The 17,994-nt window shown below is 37.6% G+C and overlaps 2 protein-coding genes across 3 annotated transcripts in view; one reads left to right on the top strand and one right to left on the bottom strand.

Annotated features, from left to right (window-relative positions):
- The window catches only part of morn5 (MORN repeat containing 5), a 38,975-nt gene extending 26,835 nt beyond the window's left edge, over positions 1-12,140 (bottom strand). For both annotated transcript variants that reach the window (XM_051121583.1, XM_051121584.1), the window contains exons 1-4: positions 11,897-12,140; positions 10,394-10,541; positions 8,373-8,484; positions 8,134-8,265 (exon numbers count right to left, since the gene is read on the bottom strand). In XM_051121583.1, coding sequence (XP_050977540.1) covers positions 8,134-8,265; positions 8,373-8,484; positions 10,394-10,540 — 391 coding nt within the window. In that variant the 5' untranslated portion in view covers position 10,541; positions 11,897-12,140. The remainder of the gene's footprint in view (positions 1-8,133; positions 8,266-8,372; positions 8,485-10,393; positions 10,542-11,896) is intronic.
- An 85-nt stretch (positions 12,141-12,225) lies between these two features.
- ndufa8 (NADH:ubiquinone oxidoreductase subunit A8) lies at positions 12,226-17,430 on the top strand. The gene is made up of 4 exons (XM_051121582.1): positions 12,226-12,394; positions 12,954-13,117; positions 16,855-17,020; positions 17,122-17,430. The coding sequence occupies exons 1-4, from the start codon at positions 12,344-12,346 to the stop codon at positions 17,257-17,259; spliced, it is 519 nt and encodes a 172-aa protein (XP_050977539.1). The 5' UTR covers positions 12,226-12,343; the 3' UTR covers positions 17,260-17,430.
- The last annotated feature ends 564 nt before the right edge of the window (positions 17,431-17,994 follow it).

Raw genomic sequence — 17,994 nt, 5'->3', positions numbered from 1 at the left:
AACTGGTGCAATGACAAATGGGTGTGTCATTATGGAATGATTTGGGTAATGTAATAAAAACAACTTTTTACATTTTCAGAAAAGTGCCTGTACGAAAGATGCCATAGTGATGCAAAATTGTAAGTTGGTTACTTACTGGTCCAAGTCAAAAGAGCCTCTGTGCCGTTCTGATCCTTAGATATGGCTTGGGTCCTTTCTTTAATGTAACTCACCAAGTAGAAACTCCAGATTAGGTAACTTTACGCTGAAATACACTAGACAACTTTTAAAATCTGAACAGATTTTAAAGGGGTGATGAAGTGAGAAACCAAAATTGCCTTGATCTTTTGACATATAGAAGGTCATTGTACTATTAAAACATCCTGTAAGTTTCAGAACTCAAAACTTTGCTGTTGATCTAAAAACAGTATATATTAAAGGCAGTCTGCCAAAATGACAGCTTTTGGAATGTTCCTATGCATGATGTAATAGGTAGACTAACCACCGCCTCCACAGAAGAAGATCAACATCGCTGTCTGTTTAGCCCCACCCACCGATTCGTGCATAATGTCAAAGTCCCTTTAAGGCAAGTAATTTCACTCGGTGGCCATCTTTGAAATGCCTCTTAAACAGGCAAGTGCAGCTCCTATCTATTTGAATGGGGAAACATCAAATTCTCCAAAACTGTTCATCAAGCTTACGATTAAATTTTATATTTGAAATCACCAATGAAATCTGACAACAAACTGCCTCATAAATATTGTTCCTTATGCTCCAATAGCGTTAAAAAGCTGAAGTCAGAATGCTGACTGTTTCTATAGCAAATGGGACTTCTAACGGCAGCTGCAGTGACACGCTGACTTTACTAATCAACGATCGGCTCTTTCATTAAGAAGGGGGAGCTTGGCGGCCATAATGAGCGTTGCATCTTCCCCATTCAAAACTATATGAGTGACAAAGTCTTGGGTATTCTATAGTTTTTGATAATGTTTACCAGAGAGGCGAATGCAGGTATACGCAGGAATGCGGGAAAAAAACAACATCTTTGCATTGCCTTACTTCTGATCCCAACGTTAGGAAAGACTGGATGAACTTTATTTTTAATGTAGTTCCAGACCACGTCAGTAAGAACTGGGTCCTTCAATTACTTCATTTTACTGTGGTTTCGTTTATAAGTACCCATAGCTCCAGCGACACAACGCTTGTTCCCTTATCTCAGGAAACAGAGGTTATGACAGTAATTTGACGTGGGATTTTCAAAAAGATTGAAACTAAAAGACAATGCTTTGCCGCCAATATTGGATCCGACAGTAATGTCACACCACACAAGTGTGAGTAACTGTTTTTATTATGTGGTCACTATTGCTTTGTCTGTTCTTACAGATTGTTTGATATGTACTGAGTTATTTATGTGTTTTAAACCTAAATCACAGCGGTGTCCATCTGTGAGGAATGAATGTACGCTGTTAGCCAATAATAACAGTGGGCGTTTACTTCCGTGTCTACAATGCGCCACGCCTATTCAAACAGAGTGTTCTGCTGAAGGGGGCTAAAAACAGGAGAGTAAACAGCTTATTACTTCTAAATTATGTTTTTTGATGTAAAAATTATAAGTGGACCTCAGAGAACAGTACAAAATAAAAAAGGCAATTCATTATCCTTTTAAAAGGGCAGTTCACCCAAAAATTAAAAATCTGTCATTTATTACTCACCCTCATGTTGTTCCAAACTCGTAAGTCCTTCATTCATCTTCAGAACACAAATTAAGATATTTTTTATGAAATCTGAGAGCTTCATGACCCTGCATAGACAGTAACACAACTGACACATTCAAGGCCCAGAAAGGTAGTAAGAACATTGTTAAAATAGTCCATCATTGGTTCAACCTTAATTTTATGCATGCAAAGAAAACAAAAATAACCACTTTATTCAACAATTTCTTCTCTTTTGTGTCAGTCTTCGGTGCTCGTTCACAAGAGTACCATGACATAGAACCTGGATGCGCTGCACCTTAATTACAACCAGAGGAAGATGCACGCTGTACATTAAAAGCCTTTGTAAACATGTCTGAAGATTTCGTCAGAGACGATGACTTGCAATTTTTTTGCCAAGTCTTACTTATATGAACCAGAATATACAAATAATGAACTAATAGAGATGGAAGTTCTACATCAGAACGTTGGCTCTTGCATCAGCAGCACCAGACGCATACATGTGATATTCTTGTGAATGCTTGTTAAAGACTGACATGGAAGAGAAGAAACTGTTCAATAAAGTCATTATTTTTGTTTTTGTTAATAATATTGTTAATAATATTAAGGTTGAACCACTGATGTCACATGGACTATTTTAACAATGTCCTTACTACCTTTCTGGGCCTTAAACGTGGTAGTTGTGTTGCTGTCTATGCAGGGTCAGAAAGTTCTCGGATTTGATCAAAAATATCTTAATTTGTGTTCTGAAGATGAACAAAGATCCTACGGGTTTGGAATGACATGACGGTGAGTAATTGTGACAGAATTTTCATTTTTGGGTGGACTATCCCTTTAAAACACTAGGCATTATACACTTGCCAACTTTTGTAGCACCATAAACTAAACGACTGAAGATCACACACTACCAGACTTTCAAGTCATTCCAAGCACAACAAACTCAAACATGCATCTCATTAACAAGAGTTATGTAGCTTTGGGTGGGTAGATGCCAGTGTCCAAATTGCAGCTGGAGTTGTAGATAAGTGGCATTAAAATACGGAATAACACACTACAATATGTGTTCTGAAAGAAACTCAAAATATCAAATACGTTTAATATCCTCCAGTGGATGGGATCATAGTCTAAAGCTGGGTTTCTCAATTCTGGCCCTCGAGGTCCACTTTCCTGCAGAGTTTAGCTCCAACCTTAATCAAACACTCCTGAACAAGTTAATCAATGTCTTCAGGATTACTAGAAAGTTACAGGGTGGTGAGTTTGATCAAGGTTGGAGTTAAATTCTTAAGGAAAGTAGATCTTGAGAGCCACAGTTACCCTGGTGTAAAGCAAAAAAATTCAGCGTGTGTCCATCATACACTATTGCCCCTTTTCCATCAGCAGGCACCGGGTGCTAGTTCAGAGCTAGCGCTATTTCCAATTTGGAGTTAGTTCGGCTGACGAGCCTTCTAAGAACCGGTTTGCTTCTCCACGGGCTAGGGAGCCACCATAGAGCCAGGTCTTACGTCAGTGAATACGCCACATCTTTCCCAGCAACGGTATGCGGCAGCGCCAAACACAAACACACCAGATGTGCTCGAGATGCATCAGCGCCACGCAGACCGATTGGCGCACGACACCAAAGCACTGTGAGAGCGATTGGAGAGCAGACGACTCTTTAAGTTTTTAAATTGCTCTTGCGGTACTTCAACGCCACACGCGACCAGTCTGCACAGCGTTAATATTAACAATGACTTTGCGAACCTACATCAGCATCCAAACACGGTGAATCCAACATGTTTGTGTTTAGCTGCTCTTCCAAAAAAAAAAAGCCTGTTCAAGTTTCTGTTTGCCTTGTTGGTCACGGTAACCCCGCCCCAAGCCCCTGTTGCAAGCGGTTCTTGCCTCTAGATCAGAAATATTTTGGTGCTACTTTCAAACCACTTTTCCTGTTGGTGTTTCGGGTGTTGAAAGACAAAGAACCGATTTGAAACTAGGCTCTGGCTCTGAACCAGCACTGGAATTCCCTTGGTGGAAGAGGGGTATCTGAGAACTCTTCCGACTGGCTCTGAAATTCAGCTACTAGTGGTGACTCATCCAGACTTCAAATTGGGGCAGAAGTTTGGGCAAAAGTCATTTTGGTGTATTCCAGATCACCTCTCCTCAACAAGCTGCAAGATTTGAGGTATTGTTCATCTCCACAAGACAAACGGTTACACGCCAGTGTTGAATACTTGGGGTTGGAGGTTTAGAACAGACAATAGTGAAAGAGCAAATACCACTAACTATATATTTACTGTTATTTTGGTCATTTAAATGTTTTTTGGTCATATAATTTTCCCTTTTTTGAAAAGACAGGCCATATGGCTTCAAATTTGTTCAGAGTATACAGTTACTGTGCTTTGGTGTGCTTGGATTCAAGACAAAGTGGTGGAGAATCTGGTCGACTGGGGCAAAACAGGACATGTGGTAGAGACTCTGTCTGCCTTGTGCCCATCTCAAAGGGCAGTCCTACAAGATACGCCAGCAACCGCTGCTTGTAATAACCCACCTCCCTGACTTCAAATGACCAGTGTGTTGAGATTCTTCAGGCCCTCTTTCCATCTGCTTTTCTCGTGCTCTCCAACCAGCTTCAGAGTTGGCCTGCAGCCTGGGCATTTCCGCAAGCCTTCCTGTCCAGCCTGGGCTGCTGCTGCCTAGGATTGCCACCCCATCATGCCTACCTCCTGGATCCTACTGTTTCTCTGCCCCACAGCTGTAGTTGGACTTATCCCTCTTTCCTCTCCTCCCAAAAACATCCTCCCACAGGGAACGTGGTTCCTTTTCGCTTGCCTCTTCAGCGTCTGCGCCCTCTGTGATCCCCCATCCTGAAGGGAAGCTACTGGCAATAAATTCTGTCTTCACACCCATTTTGACAAATGCACCATCACCTCCAGGCGATAAAAATAAATCCATAGGATGCACAATATTCCATATTATAATACACTCCAACGTAAGAGCTACCTTTGATTTGAAGGCCAGATGCATGTTTGAATGGGAATTCCGCTATGCAGTCTATGTGAAGAATTTCTCAATTCCCGCTCTATGGAACATAGTCAGGGTAGACGTCATGCTTAATTGCCATTGGTTGGATAGTTCACCCTCGGGCTGGGCAACTCTGGGCAAGAGTTTAGCTCCAACCCTAATCAAACACACTAACCTGGAGCTTTCTAGTGATCTTGAAGACATTGATTAGCTTGTTCAGGTGTGTTCGATTAGGGTTGGAGCTAAACTTTGCAGGACAGTGGCCCTTCAGGACCGAAGTTTCCCAGCCCTGGTTTACCCAAAAAAATCCAGTCATTATCACCCAACATTTTTTTGGTGTTCCACAGAACAAAGAAATTCATGTAGGTTTGGAACAACATGAGGGTGAGTAACTAACAATAGGTTTTCCATTTTTAGGGAAACTATCCCTCAAAGGTTGAGCCAATGTTGTTATGTTGAGCAGTCACAACTGGTAACTACGGCTTATGTGAAACGTCCACTTTATTGTAAGTGGCTTCAGTTTGAAAGCTTCTACTTAGAACATGAATGTAAATGCAAATGAAGTCTGTGATGTGGACTCTTGTGGAAGCGGGTGGGCTTTGGCTCTGGGAGTCATAACCAGGATGTGGTTTAATGTGACAGGTCTGCACTCTTGTGTAAGTCTCGGTCTCTGATGTTTGCTCTCACTTTCCAGCCGCATGTGGTAAGGATGTAATCCCAGAGGCCTGGAAATGATCTGATCTGAAGACTGAACAAGTACCACACTGACGCAAAAGTGACAGTGTGTTTGCTAACCCTGAATAGAGGCATGGAGTGACTGACACATGGAAACGTGTACCAAAATGTAGAAACACAAATAAGTGTTTAATATGAAGACACATATACACATATCAGTCTAACTTGGAAGTAAAATATAAAAACACTTGAGGCTGTGTTATGCTCAGAAGGAATATCAATATCCTTACCAATATAGTTGGTCTAAAAGCTAATAGATACAGACTGGCCACAAACACTTAAGGGTTGGAGATGTGTAACATTGTGTTTTCTGCAGGCAAAATAATCTGTGTGCCTGATGGCGACACATAAGGAAGAACGAAAGACAAATTTTATTAGCATCACCATGTTGCTACCATGCACGGACTCTATTTCTTAACAATATCAATAAGCAGCTTCCAATTCACTCACATGAGCTCTGTTTCACTGAAGAAAATCTGTATGCGTTTCGATACAGAACTCTTCTGACATCTGTTCAGGATGTGTCTGCCTTCCTATGTTATAGTAACTGTAGATGTATGAAATAGTCATGCAAGCTCACAATCAGACTGTGACGAAAGCTGGGGCTGCAGATCGTGTTGCATGTAGTTGCTTTAGACAGTGTTTACCAAATTATGCATCTCACAATACTGGAAAATACAGCACACTGCCAAATAATTCCCAAGTAACCTTCCAAATACAGATACCTCAATATGAAAGCAGGAAAAAAATAGATGGAAGTCTGACACATGTATACATAGATGATTAATTTTAAAAAAGTGCAGATGGAATACATATTGTCATGTTTTTATACTCAATACACAATATTAAATTTACTGCAGATGAACCCAAGTGAAACTAGCCAATGTCTAGCCAATGTGCACATTAACACATATGACTGGTTATGTTGTGTGTGCATATAACAAAAGAAACTGCACAAGAAAATATACCGTAATACATTGTAGGTTACATTTATAGAATGTAATTCCACTACTAATGATGGTAATTATATTTTTACAGTAAGCAAATAATAATATATATGCATCTCTACTCAGACTGCAAAAATAAAAGATAGACTCCACACTACTGTTCAAATGTTTGGAGCCTGTCAGGTTTTTACTTTTTTGGGAAAAGAAAAATAAAAATAAAAAATACAGAAAAATCTGTAATATTGTGAAATATTGAAATATATGAAACTACAATTTGAAATGACTGTTTTATTTTAATATATAATTTATTCCTGTGATAAAAAGTTGAATTACCTCCAGTCTTATAACATGATCCATCAGAAATCTTTCTAATACACTGCTCAAGAAGCATTTTCAGAATTCTATGATAAATAGAAAATTCAAAAGTCAACATTTATGTGTACTAAAAATCTTTTGTAATATTATAAATGTCTTTACTGTCACATTTGTTCAATCTAATGCTACCTATCTGAATAAAAGCATTATTTTCTTTTAAATTAATTTCTTTTTTCTTGTATTTTTTTTAACGCTTTAACCCTTTTTTTTTGCCCCTTTAAATTTTAAATACACTACCAGTCAAAAGATTTTTAATGTTTTTTGAAGCAGTCTCTTCTGCTCACCAAGCTTGCATTTATTTGATCCAAAGTACAACAAAAACAGTACAATTTTGAAATATTTTTACTATTTAAAAAAACTGCTTTCTATCCGAATATATTTTGAAATGTAATTTATTCTTATGATCAAAGCTGAAATAGTATCTGCATTATTCTACTATGCTGATTTGCTGTTCAAGAAACATTTTTATTATTATTATTATCAATATTTAAAACAGCTGAGTACATTTTTTCAGTTTTCTTTGATATTTATGATTCTTATGATGTGACTGGAGTAATGATGCTAGAAATTCAGCTTTGAAATCACAGGAATAAATTAATTTTTAAAATACATTCAAACAGAAAACAGTTGTTGTGAATAGTAAAAATATTTAAAATGTTTACTGTTTTTGTTGTACTTTGGATCAAAGAAATGCAGGCTTGGTGAGCAGAAGAAATCTCTTTAAAAACATTAAAAATCTTGGACTGGTAGCGTATATATAAATAGACATTTTTAAAAGGAATATACTGTATTAAATTATAATTTGCTTGTAGCTTTCTCAAATATATACATGCATATAGATGCATTCCATAAATTACTTCAGGTAACAAAGGGATTATTAATTCCACAACCTTTTCTAATCAATGACGTACTTGGTCTTGAGCTGATGGGGGTGTTCTGGCCTCCTATCTATAAGGCTGACATAATGAATTCACCTCAAATCAGAGATCCCACGTCGGGCACTGGAAAATGTGTTTTACATTTTCCTTGAAAACAATTCAAATGACTACAGCACAGAGGCATGTCTGCCCGAGAGAAAAGACCTACAGATGAGTTATCTTACAATCTCACTGCTCAGTCTATAGCCCTACACTATCTACATGCATTTAGCTAATCCATTTATGCCTCTCTAATGCTTGTGGTCTTATGTGTTCCAGGTGGAAGGACCAAAGGCAAATGTTGGCTAAAAGGCACTTCAGATCAGAAAAGGATTGAACTAAGAAATATATATAGAGATTTCGTGGATTTCATGGAACATTGTGTAGGAAATTGTGAATGACTTGGTAGCACACGCACGCGCTCACCGACTAAAACTTGCTCTGGCACTGCATGACGCCTTCTCTTACCTGCGTTCCTGAGAAAATTGCCATCATAGTCTTTGACGACTCTAGTGCTGGCATCATAAAAGCCATCGACGCTGTCATAGCAACCGCCAGGGATGGCCCGCGGGGGGTCCCGATCAGTTAACTGGGATTCTCCTATTTAAAGACACGGTGAGACTTGTTTCCTTTCTTAGATTTTCACAAAATCATGCTGCTTAGCTATAAATGATCACACACAATAATTCCAATAATGTCAACCATACCTGCTGGTTTGAGGCCATTGCACCTTTCAGAGTAAAACCGCCTGTCTTTGGCATCACAGTAATCCCAGTCTGTCTCTTTATACTCCAGGCCATCAGAAAATGTGTACTTTCCCTGTGTAACAAAAACATTTAATATAAGCATTTGGAGACTTAAAGTGATAGTTCACCCAAAAGTAAAAATAAGCCACCCTAGGGGTATATGACTTTTTTTCTTTCAGACGAACACAGCTGGAGTTATATTAAAAATGTCCAAGTTTTATAATGGCAGTAAATGGCTTCTAAGATTTTGAAGTCCAATAACGTGCATCCATCCAGCCATCCATCATAACAAGTACTCCTCACGGCTCCAGGGGGTTAATAAAGGCCTTCTGAAGTGAATCTAAAATAAAATTCAGATTGAACCACTGATGGCAGATGGACTATTTTGGCGATGTTTGACAGTCGTATTTACCTGGCAGTCAATGGGACAGTTTACAAGCCTCCCGGTTTTCATCCAAAATTTCTTAAATTGTGTTCCAAAGACAAACACAGCTTTTACGGGTTTGGAACGACATGGGGGTAAGTGATTAATGACAAAATTTTCATTTTGGGGTGGAGTAACCCTTTAAACCACTATTTCTATAGTGCAACAACACTAAGGAAGGAAAATATGTATGAAAATATTTAAGTATCTTTGATGTACATTTAAGAATTACATAACATTTACTTTGTTTAATGCATACTTACTTTAGTTCGGTCATGTTTTCATAGCCTACCACAGCTGCGTGCTGCAGTCATATTTGCTTCCAAGGAAAACACAGCAACAACACTAAGGAAGGAAAATATGTATGTATTTAAAAATATTTAAGTATCTTTGATGTACATTTAAGAATTACACGGACGTTGCAAGGAAACACAGACACGGACGTGGATTTCTGTGCAAAAAGACAGCACGAGTTCGTGTTTTCGGTTAAAGTGCGCGACCGCGTTGCTTTTATAAGCGTGAATTAGGTTACTACATTGCACGTGCCCCAGTAAAAGGGGTCTGGTGATGCCCCTGGGTGAGACTATGCTAGTCTCGCAGGAACCAAGTTTTGTTTACAGCAAAGGAAAACCAGTCTCCTCTTGGCTTATATCGAAATCCTCTGACATTTTTATTTACAAATCCTTGTTTTGTACTTCGAATTCATGACTAGTGTTTTGGTTTGCTCTCTCCACTGTGCTTCCGCATTCATCACCACGTTTGCCTACATCCTACGCCAGGGGTGCTCAACCCTGTTCCTGGAGATCTACCTTCCTGCAGAGTTCAGCTCCAACCCTGATCAAACATACCTGAACCAACTAATTAGGATCTGAAGGAGCACTTGATAATTATAGACAGGTGTGTTTGATCAGGGTTGGAACTAACCTGGAACTAAGGTAGATCTCCAGGAACAGGGTTGGGCACCCCTGTCCTACGCCATCCGCTGGAACGCCACTCTCTCATGAACGCGCATACGACAGTTAGCGGAAGCTAGAGATTACAGTTTATAAAGTTTTAAATATGGATGTTTTTCTCATACAAGTGCATCGATTTGCTTTAGAAGACCTTTATTAACCCCCTGGAGCCATGTGGAGTATTTTTTTTTTTTGGATGGATGCACTTTATTGAACTTCAAAATCTTAACACCCATTCACTGCCATTATAAAGCTTGGAAGAGCCAGGACATTTTTTAATATAACTCCAATTGTACTTGTCTGAAAGAAGAAAGTCATATACACCTAGGATGGCTTGAGGGTGAGTAAATTATTTTTGTGTGAACTAGCCCTTTAAGGCACACTTAAAGACGTCATTGCAAAGAATACAAGTGTGACAAGTGTTACAACCAAAATGTGTTACAATACTTTTTGTTTTAATTTTAATCAGTGTATCTATTATTTTAATTTTGTAAATATGTTAGCATACTTTTTTTAATATTTTGATAAATATCAAATACATTGTTGTCAACAGCTATGCTTTATTATCATTAACTTCATTATTATCATTAGGAGGAGGGCAAGACCTCTATGGATATTCCTTTCTCCCAAGTTCCTTCATATTTGCTTCCATTGGGGAAATGCAGCACTCCTTTTCCATGGAACATGCCGTCTTTCATTTCTCCGACATATCTGGTGTGAGTGGGAAGTGTGTATTCGCCCGTCCCCTCCATCCTTTGAAAGACAGCATGTGATGAGAGCCATAGACCATTTGATTCATTTCTTCCTTATTTGTAAAATTACTGTATCTTTAGTATCGCAATAGCACTGCTACATTGATATGAACTTATTGCAAAAGGAAAATTGTTGTATACATTATTGCTTTTGCTACTCTGAAAAATAATGAGTCATATTTAAAGGGGTCATTGGGTGCAAAGTTCACTTTTACATGTTGTTTGAACATTAATGTGTGTTGGCAGTGTATGTACAAATCTACCCTATAATGATAAAAATCCATGCAGTGGTTTTTAATTAATCTGTAAAAATAATATTCCCCTTTTCAAATCGAGCCGTTCTCAGATGCCTGTTGGTGTGGCGTCAAACCGACAGAGGCCGCTCTCACGATAGTTGATTGACATGAGCGTCTTACCTCAGACCCGCCTTAAATCAGCTGTAACAGTCCGACCTAGTTAGCACATTTAGCGGCTAAAGTAAACAGGCTTGTCACTCCACAGAGAGAAGAGAGGGGCGGGGCGAGCAGAGCTCATTAACATTTAAAGCAACCTCGACCAGAATGAGACGATTTTTGCAGAGCTGATTTTGACAAGGTAAAAAGGGTGTTGTTTTACACTACCATTGAGAATTTTGAACCAAAGTATATTATAGATTTTTCATCAAGACCCTAAAGAATCATATCAACTTGTGGAAAATGGGCATCTGATGACCCCTTTAAAATATGGCATTGACCCTTGACTAGTCAGTCATGAAAAAGATCTAAAATATTCTAAAAACCCTATATAAAACATAATTCCATTACCTTACATTTAATTCAATAATATGAAATAGATACACTTCATATTATTCTATACATTTAAAAAGTATACACCCTTATGAAAATTAAGTGTTTTTGGTGTATTCATTACCATTTGTATAACCACAGTTTTACTGCAAATACTATGGTTAAACTATGTTTGGTATCAAACCCATGGTTAATTTGTGGTTACCATGGTTTAACTATAGTGACCATGTTTTTTTTTTTTTTTTGGATTTATTTGTAGTAAAACCATGGTAAATATAAAATATTTAATTTAGCAGGTGCCTAAAAGAACCCTTGAGCCCTTAATTTGGTTTATCACTTACTACATTTAAAGTATTTATTATTTCACTTTGTTTTATGAATATAATTTCTGTATGTATATGTAATATGTATTTGTGATGACCTCTCTTTCTTTCTCTCCAGCTTTGCTAAGACATTATTAAAAACCAGAAACATCGTATAAAATGTTACATACAACAAGTGTACGGCACTCACATAAAACTTGATTCAAGGGCATATAAATGTCATCAGTCGCCAACAAAATTTGCTTTACCTGCTGTTTTTGTAATCTCCATCATAACTGCTTTTCCATAAACTCCATGTTGATCAACAGCAAAGCAACAACATGTGTTTCCATGGAAACACAAACGAGACGCTACATATTTAATGGTAACACTTTTATGGGACAGATATCACTGTCATTCATACACAAGGTGAAAGAATGCGTTTTATATAATAATCTTATAGCTAGGTAAATGTTTTGAAGGGTATCAGTAGAAAAGTAGTGCCATAACTTGGCGTTGTGTTTGGAGCCAAGATGGCGCTACAGCGTCTCCCAGTTTCCTCACGCATGACGTCGTCCAAAGGCGCCTGTAATTTTTCGCGCATGCGCGGTTAACTGACCTTCTCCGTGCGGCCTCGTCCTGCTGCCGACGAGGACCTTGAGTTGTGTTGTTGTGCGAACTGTCAAACTCGTTTTTGGTGGATTAAAACTCGCACCATGCCTGGTGTGGTTGAGGTTCCGACGTTGAAGGAACTGAACGTCGAAGAGGTATGTCTTAAAGAATGAAAACAGAACCAGGTGTTAGCCTGAAGCTGCAGGAATAGCACTGCTAACGTTAACCTGTGAAGTTCATTTAAATGTGTTCAGCTAGTATTGCTGTGTTTGCTGGTTTGTGAAGATAAAAAAGCAAGAATGCATTTGAACACACTGGAAAACTGACTTTTGGACTATAGTGATGTTGTTTTTAGCAGCTTTCTAATAGTCAGTGTTTGGTTTAATATTTTGTGGTACCATATCTGTGTCTGTGTCTGTGTGTGTGTGTGTTATTAAGTGTAATATACTCAAACTAGCATTTACAGCTTTTGTCTAATTATGGCAGGCTTATTATAGACACAATAGGTTATTGGGTGAAAAGGCATGGCATGTAATCCATATTATTTTGGAGATTAATATCTAATGCAAAAGCAAGACTTCACATCAGACATTGTGTATTACTAGCCAATATCTCTTTAATTTCATGCATGTATTTCTTGCTAGAGAAAATAGTCATTAAAGATTAATTATTTATGCATTATATGTGATATCAGGACTGCGGCTTTCTGTGCAGGTTAATGTGTCGTCAGCCGTACTGAAGGCAGCTGCTCATCACTATGGCTCACAATGTGACAAGGCCAACAAAGAGTTCATGCTGTGCCGCTGGGAGGAGAAGGACCCCAGAAAGTGTCTGAAAGAAGGGAGGAAAGTCAACGAGTGTGCGCTCAACTTCTTCAGGTACTTTTAGTTTTTTAGTCAAAGTTGTAGTTTTTACTAGGAATGCAACAATACAGTTAGTCCACGGTTCAATACGTACCTCAGTTTTTAACCACGGTGTTCGGTTCGGTTCTGATATCTTGCCACTTCAGTGTGTTTTTTTATTTTTTTTTTTTTTTTTTTGCTTTTTGCAACAAATTAACAAAATACTTCCGTAAACCTCTGTACACTAGAAAAAGCGTGGTTTAGTATATCTCTGCTTGATTTTTCTTTTGAGAGAGGTATTATTTTTTTTATTTTTATGCAAAATAGAATAGGTTTCATTCATACTGGACGCCAAAGGGCGCCTTTGTGCAGAAAATCCACATATGCGTCAAAGAAGTATCACTGATGACATTCCGTTACAGCTTCACTAATGGATAAAGGCATGGCTATTGCTGTAACTGAATAAAAACAAGCTATAGCGTTAAACGTTTTGAATGATGAAATGTAAGGACAATAAACACTCGTCTGCAATAATATAGGGTTTATCTGTGTTCTTCAAGCCATTGTGTATTTTCATAAGCCATTGCTAATTGACATACATAGAATATGAGTATAGAATTTATCGCTGCCTCATTCTGTGATAAGAATCCACATCAGATCACATAAGGAAGTTATTTCAAACAATTGACTGATGTTGTGAATTAAAAACAAGTTATAATGTTTTTTATAACTCTTTTGTTGGACAACAGGTTTAGAAAGGCTTATCATTGCATGTCATTAGAAGGGAAGATGCTCTGCGTGTGTTGCTTTTTCAAATATAAGCGGGGAAGCGTTTCGTCATTTCAGCACGTGAAATCACGGGTACACATAGAGCAAATTCAAAAGTTTGGGATCAGTAAAGTTTTTAAAAGTTTCTTATGCTCATCAAGGCTGTATCTATTAAAAAAATACTGAATACTATTTCAGAAAATAATATTGTGAAATATTATTGCAATTTAAAAGTATTTTTCTACTTTAATATACTTTAAAATGTAATTTATTCCTGTGAAGCAAAGCTGAATTTTCAGCTTCATTACTCCAGTCTTCAGTGTCACATGATCCTTCAGAAATCATTCAGATATGCTGATTTATAATCAATGTTGGAAACAGTTGTGCTACATAATATTTTTGGGACCTGTGATATTTTTTCAGAATTATTTGTTGAATAAAAAGTTAAAAAGAACAGTGTTTATTCAAAATAGAAATTTTGTCTTACAACATACACTGCTAAGCAAAAGTTTGGAATCAGTAATTTTTTATTTATTAATTTTTTTAAAAGAAAGTCATACTTTTATTCATGTGTTAAATGCATTAAAAAGTGATAATAAAGACTTATATTGTTAGAAAAGATTTCTATTTTGAATAAATGCTGTTCTTTTAAATTTTTTATTCATCAAAGAAAAAAGTACCACAGGTTCCAAAAGAAATATTAAGCATCACATGAAAGCTGAATAAATAAGCTTTCCGTTGATGTATGGTTTGTTAGGATAGGACAATATTTGGCCGAGATACAACTATTTGAAAATCTGGAATCTGATGGTGCAAAAAAAATCTACCTAATCACCTTTAAAGTTGTCCAAATGAAGTTCATAGCAATGCAAGTTACTAATCAAAAATTAAGTTTTGATATATTTATGGTGGGAAATTTACAAAATATCTTCATGGAACATGATCTTTACTTAATATCCTAATGATTTTTTGGCATAAAAGAAAAATCGATAAATTTGATCCCATCCGATGTATTTTTGGCTATTGCTACAAATGTAATTTTGAAACATAAGACTGGTTTTGTGGTTCTAATAGCGACATCAACGGTTTAACCAAGCACTGCAGTTCTTTCACTTTTACTAGAATACAGTCAAATGGCACAGATGTGTGCAGGACATTATTTCTTCCCAGATTAAACTGGGTTCACACTACAGGATTTTTAAAATCCTAACCGATTACGAAATCTGGTTGCAGCGCACACAGAAGGAGAATCTTTGCAGATTATCTTCCCTGAAATCTTAAACATGCACACACTACAAGTTTTGAAAATTGTGGCGCATCACACACTACAAGATATTATTAAGATTATCATGCCGGTGGGATTGCCTCACGTGATTTTACGCAACAGATCGTCATTTCAGCAGTATTTACATATGTTAGCTAGCGTGCTAGCAGCTTTCTGCACTCATCCGGTATGTTGAAAACGTGAGACGATTTCACCTCATAGCTTCTCTTACTCTTCAGTGTTGTGATATGTTTTCGACACATTATACAGACAGTTTTACTACAAAAACTCAAAAAGCAGTTTCCTCCGTCTCCATTATCAGCTGTTTTGTGGTCACGCATTGGCTGTTGTGAAGGTAGTGATGTAATCATATAGCCTTCATTATCCCGATTTAAAATCCTAAATATCAAACATGTTTGATATTAATCGGGGATTTGTGTGCAAGCAAATCGGGAGGTGCAAGATTCGATCTGTGAACGCCTCAAATTACCAGATAATCTGCGCCGAACATTGGGACAGATCAAGGTGCTGGACTGGATTTTTGCTCCGATCTCGGGAGGGCAAAATAGGGGCAATCGGGCTAAAAATCCTGTAGTGTGAGCCTGGCTTTAGAGAGAACATTGCTTAGAATATTTTACAGTAAATACAACAAGAATTACCATGAATAAGGATGCTGTCTGACAAGGCATTGTGCGTATCACTGTGGATGTCAGGTATGTGTTCTTAGAAGGGCTGGACGATATGACCTAACATCAAAATCTCGATTAATTAAACTTTTTTCCTCGATTACGATTAATGAACGATTATTTATTTATTTATTTATTTATTGCCCTCATAGTTATAGATGTGAATCTGACTCATGATTCCTGGTACATGTGATCTTCCTCTGAGTGATCTTGTCCTGTCACTCTATATGCGCGTTAGTATTTATAGTAAAAAAAAAATAATAATAATAAAAAAAAAACGCGCAGAATGCCCACTCCACCATGTTGCCGTCCTATAGAGGGTATGCATGTGACATCACCGTCATATGGAGTGAGTGCGTGGCTCCGCCCAGTGAGTGGCAAAAAGACTGAGCGGCAGCGTTGGTTTAGCGTGAATGCTGCGAAGAACACACAAAACACACCTAAAACCAGAACGAGCTTTGCGATTGACTGTACAAATGGATTTGACAAGAAACCTGAGGTACATTTTTACAGGATGCCAAAAGCTACAGAAAAGAAAAGCAAATGGATCACTGCAATTCAAAGAAATAAATGGACTCCAGGTGGCGAAACACGGATTTGCAGATTTCATTTTATGTTAATATGTTGAATATTGCCGGGGTGTTCTGCTGGTAAAGTGACGTCAATGCATACCCTCTATACAAAAGGTGCCAAGGCAACCTGCTACTGTAAACAAAAGCTGGCAATGCTTGTCCCGCCTCTGTGGTCTTCTGATTGGTCCACTGTTTTGCAACTGACATTGATGAGCGGCGCAGTGTGTAAAAGTTTAAATACTGTTTACTTGATGCAGCGTCTTAAACGTGCTGCTCACGTGCAAAAGACATGAGCGCACCGGTCATACATGTCTCTGTATATACACACACGGAAGTATGTTTTTAATGGGAAAGTATTAACAGGATTAAAAAAACGAAATAACCGACATGGAAAAATTTGTTGTGGCTGGTTAGGACATAGTGTAAATCCCAATATTAGCATGTAATAAAGTTTTTTTTACCTTTTTATTGTTTGACCCACAGGCAGATAAAGGGGAACTGTGCCGAGTCCTTCACAGAGTACTGGACCTGTCTGGATTACTCTAACCTGGCTGAGCTGCGCCACTGCCGTAAACAGCAGAAGGAGTTTGATAACTGTGTGCTGGATAAGCTGGGCTGGGAGAGGCCAGAGCTAGGAGACCTGTCCAAAGTGAGTCAATATGTCCATTGCTTTGCTATTCCTGGTAAGTGATTTATATTAAAAGTTCTTTCAATGACTTTTTGATCTCACAACTTTGACCCCTCCCACAGGTGACCAAGGTGGCAACCTCTCGGCCCCTGCCTGAAAACGCCTACCTTTCAAGACCAAGACCCGAGCCCAATCCTCCGATTGAGGCTGAGCTACAGCCATCCAAGCACGGCAGCCGCATGTTCTTCTGGAACTGGTAAAAAGGGCCAGTCGCTGTCCTATAAATATGTTCACCATCTCCGTGCTTCTGACCAGATGAGAGACAGTGTGCCAGTGGTTGCGCTGTAATCCTAACGTATTGTGTAGAAATGTTAATAAATTTTGTGCACTCAAAACGTGTTATCCAATTAAAAAGATTTAATTTAAACTTGGCTTCAGTTTGCTTTTTGTGTACTTCATAGTTTTCATGATATACTGAAAATGTATCTCTTTTTATTTTTTCTTTTATTATTTTTTTAATTAAAGAATATAAAGTTCTACAACAGATCATAACTTCTGTATTAATTGTGGTTACTTCATTTAGTATATTTCTTTATGTTAATTTCTATTACTCTTTGATAGGACTGGGTTTTGACAAATTTCATGATAGGATTAAGATTCACAAGCTTGAAATTTGATTGGATTTGATTTCTGATTTGATTCGATATTGATTGTTTTGGATAAAAGGTACAGTACATGCCAAAATTTCTCAAGGAAAAGAAAATCTCAACTAATGCTGTAAAATATACATGAGAGTCAGTTGGTACCACATGACTATAATATTGAAGGTTAAAATGAATTGATTTGTATACAAATGTTTTAAAAATAATAACGTTACAACTATTGTATTTCTACTCTAATTCCTTTTTGAAATACAAACATTTATGCAGAGAACAATTTTGTTCCCTACCGTAAAAATAAGTGATTTAAAATAGCAATGTTGAATAGGCGTTGAA

Source organism: Labeo rohita, chromosome 10 (genome assembly GCF_022985175.1).
Source record: "Labeo rohita strain BAU-BD-2019 chromosome 10, IGBB_LRoh.1.0, whole genome shotgun sequence".
NCBI classification, from domain to species: Eukaryota; Metazoa; Chordata; class Actinopteri; order Cypriniformes; family Cyprinidae; genus Labeo; species Labeo rohita.
Note: the sequence above shows the minus strand (reverse complement) of the source record. Positions and strands in the feature narration are given on the sequence as shown.